The 17,130-nt window shown below is 51.9% G+C and overlaps 3 protein-coding genes across 3 annotated transcripts; all 3 read right to left on the bottom strand.

Annotated features, from left to right (window-relative positions):
- Window positions 1–3,734: 3,734 nt before the first annotated feature.
- On the bottom strand, window positions 3,735–4,490 carry GGS23DRAFT_554580 (uncharacterized protein). The gene has a single exon (XM_051515553.1). It carries the CDS (start codon window positions 4,483–4,485, stop codon window positions 4,138–4,140), a length of 348 nt encoding a protein of 115 aa, XP_051374623.1. The 5' UTR covers window positions 4,486–4,490; the 3' UTR covers window positions 3,735–4,137.
- A 4,923-nt stretch (window positions 4,491–9,413) lies between these two features.
- On the bottom strand, window positions 9,414–10,452 carry GGS23DRAFT_554568 (uncharacterized protein). Its single transcript, XM_051515552.1, has one exon. The coding sequence runs from the start codon at window positions 10,149–10,151 to the stop codon at window positions 9,696–9,698; it is 456 nt and encodes a 151-aa protein (XP_051374622.1). The 5' UTR covers window positions 10,152–10,452; the 3' UTR covers window positions 9,414–9,695.
- A 2,373-nt stretch (window positions 10,453–12,825) lies between these two features.
- On the bottom strand, window positions 12,826–15,214 carry GGS23DRAFT_359772 (uncharacterized protein). The gene is made up of 3 exons (XM_051513235.1): window positions 14,765–15,214; window positions 14,515–14,671; window positions 12,826–14,454 (listed from the first exon to the last, which is right to left on the bottom strand). Exons 1-3 carry the CDS (start codon window positions 14,818–14,820, stop codon window positions 12,844–12,846), a joined length of 1,824 nt encoding a protein of 607 aa, XP_051374621.1. The 5' UTR covers window positions 14,821–15,214; the 3' UTR covers window positions 12,826–12,843.
- Between the last annotated feature and the right edge of the window lie 1,916 nt (window positions 15,215–17,130).

The following is a 17,130-nucleotide window of genomic DNA, read 5'->3' as shown; positions in this document are numbered from 1 at the left end:
TACGTTTAAAAGGTCGCGAAAGATATGGTTTATTATAGCTTAAAAGGTAGCGGGAGCGTTAATTAATTCCATAAGTATAACCGTATATTCGTATAGCCTATAGCGCGTTCGGAAGGCGGTTTTTTATTCGTCGCCTTCCTTAATTCGTACTATATAAAAGCTAGACTTTAAATTAATCTTAATAAATCATCGCGCCGTTTAAAATAGGTTCTATAGCTCGTTAATTAGCGGAATCGGGTATCGGACGGGTATTATAATTTTATTTAGCCCCCGGTAGTTAGCTACCGGTCTTAGGGCGTCCGGGTCCTTCTTATTTATAAATATTATAAATACGTTATAAAGGGCCTTGGATTTCCGGATTTTTTTTATGGTTATTATTTCGTCGAGCTAGGGTTTTAAGGCGTCTAACTATCGTCCGCTTATAACGTATAAGGATTCCTACGGGGGATTAATTCTTAAACGAAGCTCGATAGCGTGGTCTTACGGTTACCGATTAAGGAACCGTTATCCCGCTTCCTTGGTTATAATGGAAACGAAGTCGCGGAATTATTCGGGTACTTATAATAGGACGTCTTTTTCTCGCGTAATTCCTATACGGATCGGCTAGGGGCGGTAATTCCGGCATCGGGGTAAGTTAAAATATAATCGTCTTTCCGTAAATAAACCCTAGGGAGGATATTTCTTTATCTATTATTAAGGTAAAATAGCGTCGACCTCTTCGTTTAATTTACTAACTTCTTAAGCGACGGGGTAAATATAGTCGTAGTTACGGAGCTTTATTTTATTCGTATATCGAAGCCTTCCTAATAATATCTTAAAGTCGTCGAATCTTACTAAGGTTCTTAATTTTAAGCGTTAATTAATAAAAAGGCGTAGCTATTCGACCTTAGCGGCGTTAATTAAAGGTACCTCGCTACCGGTATTTAATAGGACTCGTAAGGGGTATTCTTTTTCTTAATATTTTATTTATATTATATAAATAAACCGTTTATCCGACCGGGGTTTACTTTAGTTACGCTAAGGGATTCGTAGTTTCTTCGCTATCGGTACTACTTCTATTACTTCTAACGTTCCGGGCCGTTTCGTAGCCGTAATCTTTACGTTATTTTTATCGCCCTTTTCTTTCGTTAACGCTTACGGGGGGGCATTTAAAAATCCCGTTCCTTATCGGAATCGGATAGTTCCATAATACGGGAAAGAGTTTCTTCCTATCGTATAATAGTATCGATTCTAGCCCTTTTATTAGGTAATAGTTTAGGCTTTCCCCTTTCTCTTTTTCCCGATAAAACCTTCTTAAGTAACGTAGGTAAGTCCCGTTCTTCTATATCTTTTTTAGTAAAGTAGGCTAAGGTTTAGTAATTATTCCTTCTATACCGCTAGTAGGCTTTCTTATCCTTCTTTCGTTAATCGATTACGGCTTAGTTAATTCTAGCTAAAGCTTCTTTATTACTTATCTACCGTAAGTCCTTAGCCGGTACGGGTTTCTTAGTTTCTTTACTTTTACGTTCGTTTACCGGTTAACTTAAGCGGGAGCGAATCTTTTTTACGGGTTACCTTTATTATTAATCCGCCTTCGTATGTTTTTTTTACGAAGCGGATCCTCCTTTTCCCGAAATCCCTAGGTTAGTTATTATGTTTTCATAGATTTAGCTAGCTTCTTTAATTATTTTAAGAAAGGCTTTATCGCTTTCGGGAATATTACCTAGTCGTAAATAAACTAGCTTAATTATTTCGTCGGATAAGGTACGGGCGATATAATTCTAAAAGGTAATTCCGGATCATTAAACGACGTCGTTAAGGTTTATAAGCTCGGTAAGGTACCAAGAGATATCTCCTTAGTACTTAAGTTCTTATATTTTCTTAGAGTTACGATATCGTTCGGCGGGATCCTTAAATCGTTCTTAAAGGGCTTAGGAATATCCTACTTAAGTATCGACGACTATTAACCTCTTTACTTAAGCTAATCGTTATTAGTACTAGAGCTAGGCCTTTTCGGTAAGTATCGATCCTATTTAATTAATTTTTTAAACGTCCCGGGTAAAACTTTCCTCGTAAGTTTCGAGGTAGGACTTAACCTTAATTTATTATAATCGGAACTTAGTTAAGTCCTTACCGTTATAAGCCGTAGGCTTAACAAGGTATACTAGGTTAGTTATTACCGTAATACCTCGTTAATTATTCATAGCTTTAATCTAGGCCCGAACCATACGTTCTTTAGCCGGATCGAAAGGCTCTTAAGGTTCTTTAGGGATACCTAGTAAGCGTCGCGGCCTTTACGGATCCCCGGATTCTAAGCCTTCCGAATTATCGGAATTCCTTAGGTTTCCTAAGGTATTCCGCGGGGTCCTTAGCGGTTACGGTAGTTCCTACCCGGCTCCTCTTAATATAAAGGCTCCTACGGTAATATCCTAAAAGTAAGTCCGCGCGTATACGGCGGTACGTTTAACCGCGGTATCCTATAGTACGCCGTCGGAAATAATTTCCTTTATTTTAGCTTCGCTACTAATATATCTCCCGGTTAACGCTATCGTAATACGGATAGCCGGCGCGGGAATCGATATCCTTATCCTTTAATTAACTCCGGCGATAATAAATTCGATATCCGTTAATTTATTACTTAGTCGTCGTTATTAATATTCCTTAATTAAATTAGCCGCGTAAGCCTTAAGGTCGTCCTTAATTAGCTAGGTTTTTTCCTTTATAGCTCCGGGAATAAGGTATTCCTTACTAAGGATTTCGTTAATTTATCTATCCTTTTACGTAACCTAAGAACTAACGTCCGTTACTAACTTATTATATTCTTCGCGTAGCTAGGTTAAGGCTCGTTAGTTTTAAAGTACGGCGTTTCGAAGTTAGTTTATAGCGGCCGTTCGTATTTTATTTTATCGGGTAAACTTAACTACGGTTTCCTATACGTTTTAAACGAAGTAAGTACTTTACTTTACGACCTACTTCTGGAATTTATAGATTTATATTTTCGTAATTCGGATACCGATAGCTTATATAGCCGTAGCGGTTTAGTAAAGCTATCGTAATTATTCGTATTATTCTTTTAGGATCGTATTTTATCGGTATCTTATATCGACTTAATTCGCTAATATCGCTAGGCTTTAATATACTTATCCTATTTACTTATATAAATCTACGATCTATTATAAAGGATTACGTATAACTACCCCTAAGTTTATAATCTCCGGGGTATCGGCTATAACTACTTCGTATTCTTAGGATTAATATACGACGAGGGATTTATCGGCCGGTTTTAGGGTCGCTTTTAGCTAGGGCGCCGGAAGGTTTTACTATCGTTCGGCGTCCTTTGCCTTTAATTCTACTATTACGGCTTTTAGTTTATTAATCGTAGCTACTATCTAAGCTACTTCCGCCATAGAGATCGATACTAGCCCGGACGTAGCCGTCCGTAGGAATAAGAACGCCTATGGCTTTTCCGTTAAGGGCCTAGGTTAATCTAGTAGTACCGGTTCTAAAGCGGCGGCTACGTATAACGCAGGCTTAGGCGTAGGCTTTTCCTATTATTAACTTATAATAAAGTTATAAGGTAAGAGTAATATAGAATTATCTATAATAAAGAAATATACTTAGAATAAGTTTAAATTTAACTAATAATTCTATAAAAGGTTTCTTAGGTCCTTGCCTTCTTTAAGTTTCCTAGTACCTTTCTCGTCCTAATATATTATTAAGGTACCTCCGTACCTTGGTACCTAAGTACCTTAATACCGAAGCTATCCGTGGCTTATTTAGGACTTTCCTTGGTAGGTCGCCGAACCGGTAACCTTAATGCCCGATATTATCCTCCTAACCTTCTTATGACCTGATTATTGGAGCATGGTTCCATCCCCGTGTGACACGAAGATCCTGTATACGCTAGCAATCCGCAAGTGAATCGGCCACCTTGGCAGTTGATTCCCGGTCATATACGCCCTTGTACCGGTTCTGATTTCGCGAGTTAGCGCGTAGAATGCAATCCCTCATCTGACCGTTGACCTTCGGTAAGCCACCGCTGACGTTACTGGACGAATTGGTTCCCGGGGGACCGGTCTCGGTAGGGCTGACCTGAAGGTCGGACTGCATCCTTCCTGGTTCGCTGGACCTGCTTTCGAAGGAGATTCTGCAGCCGGTTTAAAGCCAAGACCGGGAAGGGAGAGTCTTGAGATACTCTCGCTTAGCGGACTCCAGGTATGAGCATAGGGGAAGATGCGGGAACTTCGGATCGAACCCGTCGCGGTGCGCGACATTCCACGAGAGGCTGGCATGAATATCACGTCGCCAGATTCCGGCCGCGTAACTGTCGCTGAGTCGCAGCGAGAACCGACTAGCCAGCCCTGACAGTGCTGGGAGCCTGACCGAAATGTACGTGAGTGAGCAGTCGGTGAGAGGTATTTCAGCAACCTCCCGCCAGTGTTGATAGATTTCGCTTTCGGTGTTTATGAACTCTAACTTTCTGACCTGAGCAGTCTCGGATAACATGTGGCCTAGTGTGAAAGGGTGGTGGCGGTCGTTTGCATAGTAGACCCGCTAATATTCCTACGTAATGCGACGCCTACGAAAAGGGAGTATGCGATTGGAAAGAAGTCTCCCCTGTAAAGCCCAGCCTCTCGATGATAGGTTAGTTCACCAATCCGAGGCGATGGCGATGCTAGCCCACGGTATCTCAGTTGCACATTCTACCTAGTGTAATGACGGCGGTGATACCATCGCGCTCGGGCCGCACACGACCGTCGAGATTAAGGTGTAACTCGTATGACGGAGAAGTTTAAAGTATGAATACCTCTCCGGGAGCTGCCCCCGAACGGCGGAACGCTCTACCTTCTTACCTTTGACGTTGTAATCCTGATGTTGCACGCCTTACCTGCTCCCTATGACTCTCTCGTATAGGAGACCCCATCGACCAGGCCAGCCTCCCCTTGTGGCGAGAAGTCAGTTGCGTCCCCGTCTGTTTCGAAGATGAAGCCTTTGCTAATCCTATCCTTAGCCAGTAGCTATTCCTCTGCCGCGCCTTTCTTTTAAGGTAATCCCTTGGGTTTGTCGCTAGTATATGTGGTAACGTAGCGAAGAAGATTTTGATAGATAAAAACGCATAGCTTATAGCCGTTTTCGGATGATTATCGCGAGGTGGCGAAGGACGAATGATGCCTTAGCCCGACGTAGCCGTCTAACAGCGGATCAGTCGAGGGAAGAAAATACTTGACAGTAGTAATAGAGATTCCCCATTTCGTTATGAATAGGCTTTTAGCGGAAGGATAAAGTCGTAGTGTATATCAAATCATCTTACCCTATTTAATCTCCTACTCGGTCGTCGGCTGTTTTAACTCAGCAGCAGTCTCTAATAAATGGGATTTTCGGGTGACTGCCGACCCGTGTCGGATTTGGAAAAAAAAATAGGCATCTAATTTTAACCAGTAAGAGGTAGTTGAATAATGCGCCTTGCTTCAGTCTACCCGAGGGGCTCTGAAATAACTACCCCAAAAGTAGCCGTAAATAGTTCCCCCGTTAGCTATGAACTCAACACGTTCGACTCCTAACCCAGTGGCTATTTAATGGCCCGAGGAAGCATCCGGACCTCCGCAAAGCTTCGCCTGGTTCACCAGAACATAGACGTAGCTCCTGCCTCTATGGCTTTCCTGGAGATTAGGCTCTCACACCCGGTACCTCCCATAAAGTTATTAACGTTACTTCTTCCGGCTTTTTTCTTCCGGCTTTTCGTTTTAAAGTAGCTTTTTAATACGTAATTAAGATATAAAGGCCCGACTTACCTATCTTTTTATCTTCGGTAATAAGAGCTCCGAATACTTTACTTAGTTTTAATAAAGTAAGGGATTAATATCGGTTAAGCCGGTTCGTAATAATAAAGTCGAGGCGCCAGCTCTCCTGAATACGCGGCGTAATAGTATCGGCAAGAGTATGTGCGCCAGCACATGTCGTACGGCAGAAGATACGTATGTATGCATGGAATGTGTATGGTCGCAACTTTTGAAACGGCAGCCTATAATCTGAGTGTGACAGCCTTATATGAGCAACAAAAATTCGACTTTGTTAGCAATACGATATTGAGACGCGTGGATTATAGCGCATAGCAGGACATTGCGTATCTAGGTGAGGTGAGTTACTCAGGAGAGGTCCGGATGGCATCGTCAGTAACGAGCGACTGAGTCACCTTGTCATTTCTCGTCGCTAGGCTAGGGCGCGCCTTGAGTTTTTCCAGTATACTAGATATTTATCGATTTACACATCGCGTATGTACACTAACGGCCATCGGAGGGGCGCGCTAAATAGGTGCTCCGCGAATCTCCAGGGGTTATGATTCCGAGTTGCACTAAGGCGCCGGGCCCGGCGGCCGAAGTGGATCTTCCCCGGAGGTAGCGGCCGGGCCATCTTCCGATCTCCTATTACCTACGTGGAGGGTCGAGCTGCAAACGACTCTACCCTCTAAGCCTAAGACCGCCAATATTACCCACCCAACAGCCGGCCCTCTTTAGTGTATCTTTTTTTTTTTTACGCTGTTGTATCGGTGATGCATAGGTATCTCGTAGTCAATCTCTCGGAAACATTGTGCCACGAGGGGTCAGCGGTGTTCGCAACCATACGAGCTAATGCGCATACGAGGGAGGGAGAGGGACTCAGCGCAGATGTACGCCCGTAGAGAGTAGGCATATATACGCGTTAGTATATGGTACGGAAGTGTTATGTCTCGCATGCCTCGTCTACCTACCTATCTCTTCTCGGCCAACCTCCCTGCATATACGTTCATAGCCCTCCAACCCGTGGTAGCATTCCGAGGTCTGCTTGCCTCAGCTAGGGGGATACTCAGAAATACGATGGGGAGTGCCGATGTAACACGACAATATTCCCGCCGATGGTGCAGAAAGCACGACATCCAGCGGCACGGAGGGAGCCGAGGCGCACCAGGGGAGGGCTGTAGGGCTGAACGTGAGACAACGACAGGACCTCTCGGGTCGCTCGCTCGACCCTACGCTGAAGAGTGGAACTTGCCTCGCCGTGGCGCGCAGCGCCATCGAGGCAGATTGGCAGCTATCAGCTGCAAGAACCCGACCTCGGATTCTACAGCTCGAGTGGGGATGCTGCCTCGGCACTGATATGAGCAGCGTCTAATATATGATAAGCTAAGTGAGGCCGTGCTGGCAATTACCGAGACAGTTCGTAGATAGACAGGTGTCCTCCCACTCAGGCCTCTTCCCCGATACATCGTCCTTCTGCCTGTGGCCCAAAAACCCGTAACTCGACATCTCGGAGTCCTTTCCGGCCGTACTGCGTCCTTCCCCTACCTACCAGAATATCCTCGCCTCGTACCCGTACGCTTCTCGCGTATCCCACGAGACGAGACGGCGACAGCCATAGGCCTGCGGATCGGCGCCAGAAGAGGCGCCGCCACAGCTATTTAGACGACCAATGGGACCGGTTCTGGGACGGGTGGCCCGTCGAGACCTCGAGACGTGCGACCTCCCCAGGGCACGGGCCGGAGGTCTATCCCGCATGCCTACGCCAATACCCATCCGCGCTCACGCATTTGCGCCTCTGTCGTATCGCGAGACGCTTAAAGGTCCCCATTAGCCGCGCGTCTCTGCGCTTATGTAGGTAGGTATGTATTTCTTCCCTTTCGCTACTTGCCTCCCCCCCCCTCTCTCGCTTCACTTAACCTGTTTCCTCGCCCGTCCTGCTCGCCGATCTATTACTCGGCCACATGCACCCGCGACTCGTCGGGCTCAGCCTGCCGCGACCCCATTCGACCGCACCCCGACGGAACTCGCCAAGCATCGTGTGTGTAGGTAGGCTTCTGCAGTCTGCGTCGCAGCCGATCGGCGCACGACTCTCCCCCGCTTACATCGGAGAATCAGAAATTCCCAGCTGCCCGAGCAAGCGCGCACCTACGCACACAGGCCTGCCCAGCCCGCGAGGCGTGCGCCGCGGGCGCAGAGCGCTGGCCGTGTCTGCATGGCCGCGACGACATTCGCGCCGACCTGGCCGCGTGGGCAGAGCGAGGGGTGGCGACGCACGCGGCGGTAAGCAGGCGGGCGGGCGAGCGACGAAGCCGGGGCGAGGGAGGCGAGTTGGCCCTCTCACCTGCTCCCGGCTCTCGACCAAACTCCCCCCCCTCCTTAGTAAGTCGGGCGAGTAAGCAGCCGAGAGAGGGCGCGGGCGAGTAAGCACGCGCCGGCCGGGTAAGAAGGGCGGGCTCGCGAGTGGCTCGTCTGCGCGAGCACGACATCCGCCGCCCAACGGAGGGGCAGAGCCAGCCAGCCTTACCGTCTTGCGTGCCCGCACTCGACGCTCACGGCGTCCACGCACACACCCTCAGAGGTTCTCGTACGTACGTGTTTATCTGCCTGTGCATATTATACGCCTGTGCTGATCCGACCGCCGCCCGATGATGCTCCCGCAGCCACGGTTCTGCTAATCGGCCCTTCGAATCGATCGGGGAGGAAGAGGAGGGGGGGGGTGGAGCCGGATGACAACACGCCCGCTCTCGGTCCTGAGATAAGCAGCAGGCTGTCTGTCCATCTCCCCTCCCCCTCTCTCTCCATCTGTCTCCCTCTCCCTCTGTGCACCGCTCTCTCGAGAATATGTCGTGCTTAGGTGCCTACGGTGCCAATATAATACGCATATGCAGTTTCTATTACGAGAAGGATCTACCGACCACTGATGTCTAGAAGGACCCGAGCGAGCGAGTGAGGGGGGAGCTGTAGGTCTTGGTCGATCGCTTCCCGTCAGCCCTACGCGCCACGTAGGTATAGATACGTGCATATGCACGAGTCGGTTTGCGGCAGTCCTGTCCTGGGGTCCCGTCTCGCCCTTGTCCTGGACGCTCGGCTGCCCTCTTTCTCCTGCTGCCGCTAAGGCGGGATGGGATTCCCTACCTGTCTAGGCATGGCACCCGGGCGGACACCGACGCTTGTCCAGAGCAGGCTCTGCGGGCCAGGCAGCTTCGCGAGGTCAGATAGGTATAACTCTACAATACGTTCCCCCTCCCTGCTTATCTGCCCGTACCTTACGTGAGCTCACCTCGCTCTACACACAGCCTGAAGCTCGGCGGACGGCGAGGACCAAGGGCGCGCGCGCCAAGCCAAGGCGCGCACGCGGCAAGACGGCAACTGCGCGGGTCCCGACACTCTGGGCCGTGTCTGCCCTACGCAGTCAGACATGGGGCCGGGAGGGCAGCAAGGGGGAAAGGGGCGGCTATATGCGAACGCAGACCCGAACCAGACTTGCGTATGTAGGTGTATATAACCGGTATACATCATGTACCTACCTATATACGCTGTCGACTGGCCAGACCGAACCTCGACCCATAATCTGCAGCCTGCGGCGTGCGGTCGTAACCGCAGATCCCTCACCGGAGACGAGGGCGGCAGAGGGGAGCAAGAGATGTTGGGGGCAAGCAAAAGGGGGGGGGGGGCGGGGGGAGACGAGAATAGGAGCGTAGAGCCAGCTTGTTGGGAACGGCTGGTTCGCCTCTAGCTTGTTTTGCTGTCGTTTGCCTCGGGCCCCCCTCTTTGCCAGCATGCACTCCCCCTCCCTCGTTCCGCTGGGAGCGAAATACATCCAGCTTGGGCTCTGCGGGTGGGTGGCCTGGCGCTTATACCCATCCACCGGCCTCACTGCCCCTGGGCGAGAGGCCTTACTCCGCCGCCACCTTCTCATATTATATGTGTACACCCACATCACGGCCGAGGTGGGAACAGCGATACGAACTGCCAGTCAGAGGATAGGGGTTCTCGTTGTCCCAGCCCAGAGCCGAAACAACAGCAGTAGGAAAGAAAAGGAGAGGTCCAGGACGAGGGGCGCGAGATACGGGGGGAGCTGAATAGCACGCGGTAGAAGAGCGGGATAGCAGAGCAGAGCATCCACCCATCATCCATCCATACACGCCCACTCGTCCATCTAGATAGCCAGCCGTCTCTGTCTATCTCGGTAACGAGTCGGTAGGGTTCCCCAACAGGCCCAAAGGCCAGGAGAGGGCGGAAGGAAGGGACACACCCAACGAACGAGGCCAAGAAAGAAAAAAGACAAGGGGGAAAGAAAAACGTGGCCGCAATACGATCTACGGAACGCACGTGTGCATCGGCGTAATCGACCTCATCCCCATCCTCCACCCATGCCCTCGTCCCCATCCTCATACACTCGCAGGATGGTTGGTATCCGCCTTCGTGGCCTCCGTGGGGCCGATACAGTCTACCGACTTCCCTCTCCTATGCGAGGCCCGACCACCCGGCCGACACCCCCCCCTTCTCTCCCGTTAAGCTAGGTCCCCAGTAAGCTAGCCAGCTCCCTATGCTTCTGCCTGCCTCTGCCCTCTCCACTCCCCCCAAGCCACCTACGTAGGTACACAGCTGTGCCCGCCCACCCGGGTGTCTAGCAAGCGGTGTTTTTTTTTTTTAAATCTGCCCATCCCCAGCCCGCCCATATCCACTGTGCGTCCATCCCGCAGCCCAGCCCAGCCAACAGGTCCGCTGGCTCGCGTCGCCCCTCCCGAGAAACGAAACACCGCGCCTCGTCCCGGCCCCGGCAACCGCCTCAGCCCCCCCCCCCCCCCCCCCCCCCCCACCCCCCATCTCCGTCCCCTCGGAGGAGGAAGAGGAGAGGAGTGGGGACGGGCGTGGTGGCCTGTCTGTCTGTGCTGGGCACCACGTGGGCCGGACGAATCGCGCCGCGGGGAAACGTACCTACCCAGCTACTAGTAGGTAGCATGTATGGATGCATGTAGGTGTAGACGTAGATATCCGTTGGCTGTGCTGGGCTCGACTGGCCGGGTTGGCGCAGACACAGCACCTACCTACCTACCCAGCCGAGCCTAGCCCCGGCCCCAACCAGGGCTCATCTCGTGGCGGCGGAGGAATCCTCCGGCTGGGCCATACCTACCCACGGCATAGCATGACCTGCAGGCCGGGCCAGGCCAGGGAAGCGTGTGCATAGGTATGTAGGCGGGTAGGTAGGTGGGTAGGGTAGGTAGGGCATGTAAGGGAATCCTCTGAAGGAAAAAAAAAAAAAAAAATCCTGCCCCCCCCTCTCCCCCCCAAAATCAAGGTCTAGAATCGAGATGCGCCGCTGGTGGATCCCCCGGGAGGAGAAGGGGAGAGCCGCCAAGGAAGGGGAAAAGGGGGGCAGGGCAGGAGGATAAGAACAGGGTAACGGGGTTGACTCGCGCATGCACGCACGTACACGTACAGACCTGCCCACATGCTGGGCTCGACCCATATCGAGAAGGTTGGCCGCTCGCTACCTGTCTGCATTACATACCTACCCACCTACCTACCTACCTGCCTGCGAGGTCGGACAGGCACGTGAGGAGGGGGGAAGAGAAGACGGAGAAGACGGAGCAGGACGGAGAACGAGGCGGAGAAGAGTGAATGAAGCCCAGAGGAGAAGGGGGGGGAGGGAAGGGCTTAGCTGGACGTCAATCTGCTTACATGGATTCTGGAGTGCAAGAGGTAGCGAGTAAACCATTAACTCAGTAAAGTACCTACCTAGGTATTTACCTAGGTCAGGTACCTAAGGCGCCCAAGATATTTACCTACGGTACTAAGGTTAGCCGTAGTGCGGGTATTCAGTTAGGTAGGTAGGTAGGTAGGTAGGTAGGAGGTTGGTACCTGACCTATGAACCTAACCTAACTTTACCCCCCCTAAGGATTAACAGGGCACCTAGGTAGGTAGGTATCTGTAGACATCCAGGTACCTACCTACCTATCTCGGAGGTAGCCTAGGTGCCTTGGGTCCCTACGTAAGGTATTAGCGCATGCGGGTATCTCGGGTACCTACCCAAGGTAGGTTAGGTACCTACCTCTAACCAACCTGCCTGTAATACTCCTCCCTCGGACCACATAATTCGGTACCTAGGTACCTCTTTAAGGTATCCAGGTTGGTAGGCAGCTCCTACGAGCAGCCAGCAAAGTAACTCTGACCGGTAACTAGCACGACGCCTTACGTATAGTGTCCTCTTCTTAAGGTGCATCTTACTACGCGCAGTAGCGTACCGAGGTGGTGCTTAATAGATGTTGGGTCGGACACTTGCCAGTCGGGCACGACATTCTAAAGCCGAAAACACAGAGACGAAAACAGGCCAGATCAGGGACAGCAAGGGACGGAACGTGAAAAACAACTCAATCCTATTCTCTTTTTTCCAGGTTACGATCATCCACCTCTGGTATCTCTAGCTAGTGTACAATGCCCCACCCAACGCCGTCTCGAGTGTCGTCTCGGGAAGTGAAATACTAGTTGGTGGTAGGAGTAATAACAATAATAATAATTCCTCGTCGACTTTTCCCTCGAGATGTGATGACACGAAGCTGATCTGACTAGTCGACAATCCCCCGTTACTCATTCGTCGTATCCCACTCTAGAAAAGCACCTATTGTTCATTCGTTAAAAATATTAAATAATAAAAAACAAAAAAAGTCCGATATCGACTAGAAAGATATCAAAATATATAAAAACAAGATAAGAGCAACAACGACAAAACACCATCATGACAGTATTCACCGAGCGCCACGCCATGCTGGGATGTCAAGGGAATAAAAAGCATGGTTTGCCATACAAGAAGGTTTGAAAGGAGCGTGTCCGCCGAAGGTGACGTCGAAGACGCCGTATGCTAGGTAATGGGGTGGGGGGGGGGGAAGGGACCTATACGGCCAAGAAGATGATATCCAGGATTTCCGCTGCGGGGTCCGAATGCAAATACCCTCTCCGCAGCAGCTCTATAGGGGGGGTGTTGTACAGTCGCACGTTGCGGGGGAATAAAACACGAATGGAAACGGACTGGCAGTCCTCCAGAGGCTGACGTCGCTAAATGGGCAGGGACGGCGGTCGATGTCTTTAACCGTCCACCCTTACCCTCTTAGGCTCACTACCCTCCGGTCCGTCTGACGTAGGGCCGCCCGTGATCTCGGGACTTTTCCTCTTCCCGACGCCGGACCCGATTTCGTCCCTCAGAAACGAGGGCCCCGATGTCACCACCGGCGTCGCGAAGTTGAGGGGACTCGGCAGGGTATTGCTGTCGCTTCCCCGAAAATTCCACTCGGGATAGAAGCTGCTAGGGCTCGGGAGAAAATCGTTGGTGAGGAATCGGGACGGCAGCGCCGACACGGGCGTGTCGATGTTCATGCTGCTATTCGGTGCCTGGGGGGGCGGCCTGGCGAATGGATTGGGCGGCCCCGTAGCTCCCGCCGATAGCATGGCCGACGCCGACGGCGAAGGAGGCGGAAGCACGACACCAGTCCCGGGGGCGTCGCCGTTGCGGCGAGTCGCCTGGACCGCCGTATCCGCGGTAATGCAGGGGGGTGTCGTCGAGTCGCCAGCGTTGCTGCCAGCTTCCGACTGCTCGTCGGGAATCTGGACCTTGAGGCGGGGCCGCGCGCCACCACCCATCTTCAAGCTATTCGAGCGTGAAGGTGGCGTAAATGTGGTCTCGGGGATTGTGTGGATGGAATTACGGGATTGGGAGGAATTAGAAGCGTTGGCATGCTGCGGGAGAGGTGGAGACGGATCGGGTTTGACCCGCGACACGGCGCCAACATCCACGGATTGCGACCGGCCTGTGACATCGTCCTTCACGCGGGGTTCCGCGTGGAACGAGGCCAGATGCTGGGACAGGATCGATCTGTTCTCGTCGATGGGGGTGAAGATGCTGTGCTGCTTGCGCTGCGGCATCTTCTTTATCGCCGACGCCGTGTCCAGTAGAGGCTGGCTCGACCTCTCCTGCGGTTGCGGGTCGTGTCTCGGCTCCATGGGCGCGGGTGGTTGTTGCGGCTCGACTAGACTGGGTTGTGGCAATTGCGACGGCTGTTCTTGCGCATGTCGCGGAGGCTCTAGGCGCTGAGGCGGCGGCCGTGGAGGAGACATGTGGGGAGTTGGCTGAGGAGGAGCTTGGTGGTGAGGCTGCGGGGGGGAGGGCTGCGGGCGCGGAGGCGGTGGGTGTGCTTGCGGAGGGCCCTGCGGAGGGTAGCTAGGCGGCATCGATGACCGGCGCTGTTCTTCCATGTAGTTTTGCATCTGGGCGGACGGCTGGGGAGGGGGATATTGGTAATGGCCAGGGGGCGGCGGCGGAAGTCCGTGCTGGAAATTTGCTTGGTTCTGCGAGTTGTAAATAGGGGGTTGAGGCATATACGCGTACCCGTTGGCAACCGGCGGGCCGCCGGCTTGGGCTACGCGCATGTCGCGTCGGAAATCATTCCGAGACGATGGTCTAGACGTGACTTGGGGCTGCGGCGTGTGTCCTCGGGTTACAAAGGGCATCCCGTTGATGGGAGGCGAGGCGGAGGGTGTATGGTGCCTCAGGTGAGGAAAGGGTTGTCCTTGGTAGTGCATCACCTGCGGTTCAACGGACCCTTCATGGCCGTGAGGGGGGGTGCCCTCAACATCGTCATCGTCGTCATCCTCGCCGCCGTTGAAATCTTGTGGCCCCTTGTGCTCGTTCGGAATACCGTGCTACTCCCCCTGTCAATCATCTCCCCCTATCTCGGTCTCACGGGATGGGGTGGAACTAACATATTGGTATCTCGTGATCAGATGTTGCATATCGGTCGAAGAGTATTCGTGGAGCTTCTTGTTGCTGCCGAAGATGAATACGGCGACATCAACCGAGCAGAGCACGGAGAGCTCATGCGCCTTCTTGAATAGGCCACCCTTTCGCTTCAGGAACGTGCTGTAGAGATAGGCGCCTCAGTCAGCAACGAGGAAGGGATAGAGGGGGAAAAAAAGAGGCTGAGAGGGATGCCGAGGGCGGGAGGGAGCTTACACAGAGCGGTTCCTCTCATCCTTGATGGGCTTGATCTCGATCTTTCTCCGTCCCATCTTGACCACGCTGCAGGCTTATTTATGGTAGATGAAGGGAAGAGAACCAGGACGAGAAGGGATTGAAAAGTAGGTAGGTGAGCGATTAGCTTCGCCCCCTATTTGCTAGAAGATTTCGGGCTGGCAGCTATAGACTCCTTGACACGGTAGACAGCGACGATGCAGCGGGCGGCGACATAAAAGGCGTTGCCGTTCCCAAGTCTTGATCCCGAGACAATATTATACTATCTGGCAGGCTGACTCGGCAGGGGGGAGATTCGAGGTCGCTGGTGAGACGTATGCGTGCGTATTTGTGTAATGGGCGTGCGCGCGTATATACTGGCCGTTGTTCGACTCGAAGATATACTGTAACAGGCGACGAAGGGCGGAAGGATTCGTCGCTGGTGTTGCCGAAGGGTAGGTAGAGGTCGGCAAGGAGCGCCCGGTAGTGAATAGATGGGCAGACTGACGAACAGGATGGACAAATGTCTAGGTAGTATGATGAGGTAGTAGGAGGAATCTCCTGGTTGAAGACTTGAAACGGCACCGGTGGTATTTATCTGAACGGGTCGGATGTCCACCAGAGGAGAGGGGAGGAGGAGAGGGGGGATGTGTGAGGTGAGGTGTGGAGGAAGGGGAGGAGGAAGACGAAAGAAGAAGAGGAAAGGTTGGGATTGAAGTTGTAGTTGTAGTAGCAGCGATGATGATAGTAGTAGTTGTAGTAGCAGCAGTAGTAGTACCCGGGTGGAGTGGCCCGGTGGAGGGAGAGGGAGGTGTTGGTCGATGCTATGTATATTCTGAGAGCACGGGATGGGATATAGAGCAAGGGAGGGATGGGAGGACGGATGGATATCCAGGTGTATGTATAGACGGAGACGAATTGGGGATGAAGAGCGCGCGATGTGCACAAAGCACAGCAGTAAACACAACTATGTATGTAGGCTATGGCAGGAGAGAGAGAGGCTTCTCATCTCAAAGCATTACCAGGTTGCCGAGATATACATCAATACAAAATACCAATACATCAATCGGTGCGCTGCTTGCACTTGCAGGACGATGGGGCTGAACCTGGTTCTAATAATAGACCGAATCGTGTTCACTGAGTTTTTTGCGAGAGTGTGTGAGAGTGTTATGTGTGTGTGTGTGCGCGCGGGAGGGAAGCAGAGAAAGTGGGAGGGGGAAAAAAAAAAGAAGCCCAGGAAAACGGGGAGGGGGTGAAGAGTCGACAGAGAGGGAAGAACCAAAGACCAGACCTTACCAGGAGGGGGAAGGGGGGGGAATAAGGTAAGTGCAGGTGGCCAGGTAAGGATGTGGATTAGGGTGGTGTTACATGCCCTCTCTCTTCTCTTTCAGGAGGTACATCATACAGCATGTACCTATGTACACATAGCCTGGCTGTTTCGAGGTTACATGTATGTACCTATGTACATATACGTGCCTTAGAGGTACCCTCCCAGCCTAACCCGCCTAAGGCAGGTTGGCTTGGGTTACCAGGAGCTACAAGCAAAACCCACCCGGGTGGCTGATGCTAAGTACCTCCTAAGGTAAGTAGCGCCCCCTACGCAGGTACCAGTGTTAAGCCACCCCAGTTGGGTACCTTAGGTGGACGCTCCCATTGCATGGAAGTAACGAATACCTACCTCCAGGTACCCTCAGGGCCCAACCAAACCGGACAAGCACTTTTTAGAAACAGAAACAGAAACAGGAAACGTCCACCTAACTTACCACACACTTACTGCTATTGAATCGAATCCTGCCATCTGGGAGGTACCCAGAGGACCTTCCTCCCTCCCTGACAAGGTCCAAGCCAACCAGGTAGGTAATGAGTAATGAGCCTCTTTCCCTCTTTCTCCACCACGACTAGGGCAGGCACCCGAGGCAGGCAGGTTGTGCCTATATTATGGACTTTGGATACCAATTGAGTGCGGCCAGCAGTACCTTACGGGGAGGCGGGTACCTTGGGCAGGTATGAGTAGATCCTTCCTACGTACCTACCTAGTGCTCTAAACCAGCGCCTGCCCGCACCAACATGCGGCGTCGTAGTAAGGTTTAACGGTTTGCGGGTCCACTTCCAAGTACTTCGCAGCTGTATCGGTTTCCTTTTTCCCCTTCCTTACGTAAGTCTGAGCGGTCGATTTGGTCATCGAATGGTCCAAGCTCCCTACGGAAATCCCCATAGGTACTTACTGCTTCTTCACCTTCCTAACTTTGAAGGAACGTCCAAGCGACACACAACCAGTCGGTACGTGCATACCAAGGTAGCTAGGTACCTAGGTGAGGAGGAGATGTCCACCTAACCTCAAGACTGACCTGAACCTGACCTACATAACC

This window comes from Durotheca rogersii, assembly GCF_024521655.1.
Source record: "Durotheca rogersii strain YMJ 92031201 chromosome Unknown GGS23scaffold_4, whole genome shotgun sequence".
NCBI classification, from domain to species: domain Eukaryota; kingdom Fungi; phylum Ascomycota; class Sordariomycetes; order Xylariales; family Xylariaceae; genus Durotheca; species Durotheca rogersii.
The sequence above is the reverse complement of the archived record's forward strand: the minus strand, read 5'-3'. Positions and strand labels throughout refer to the sequence as shown.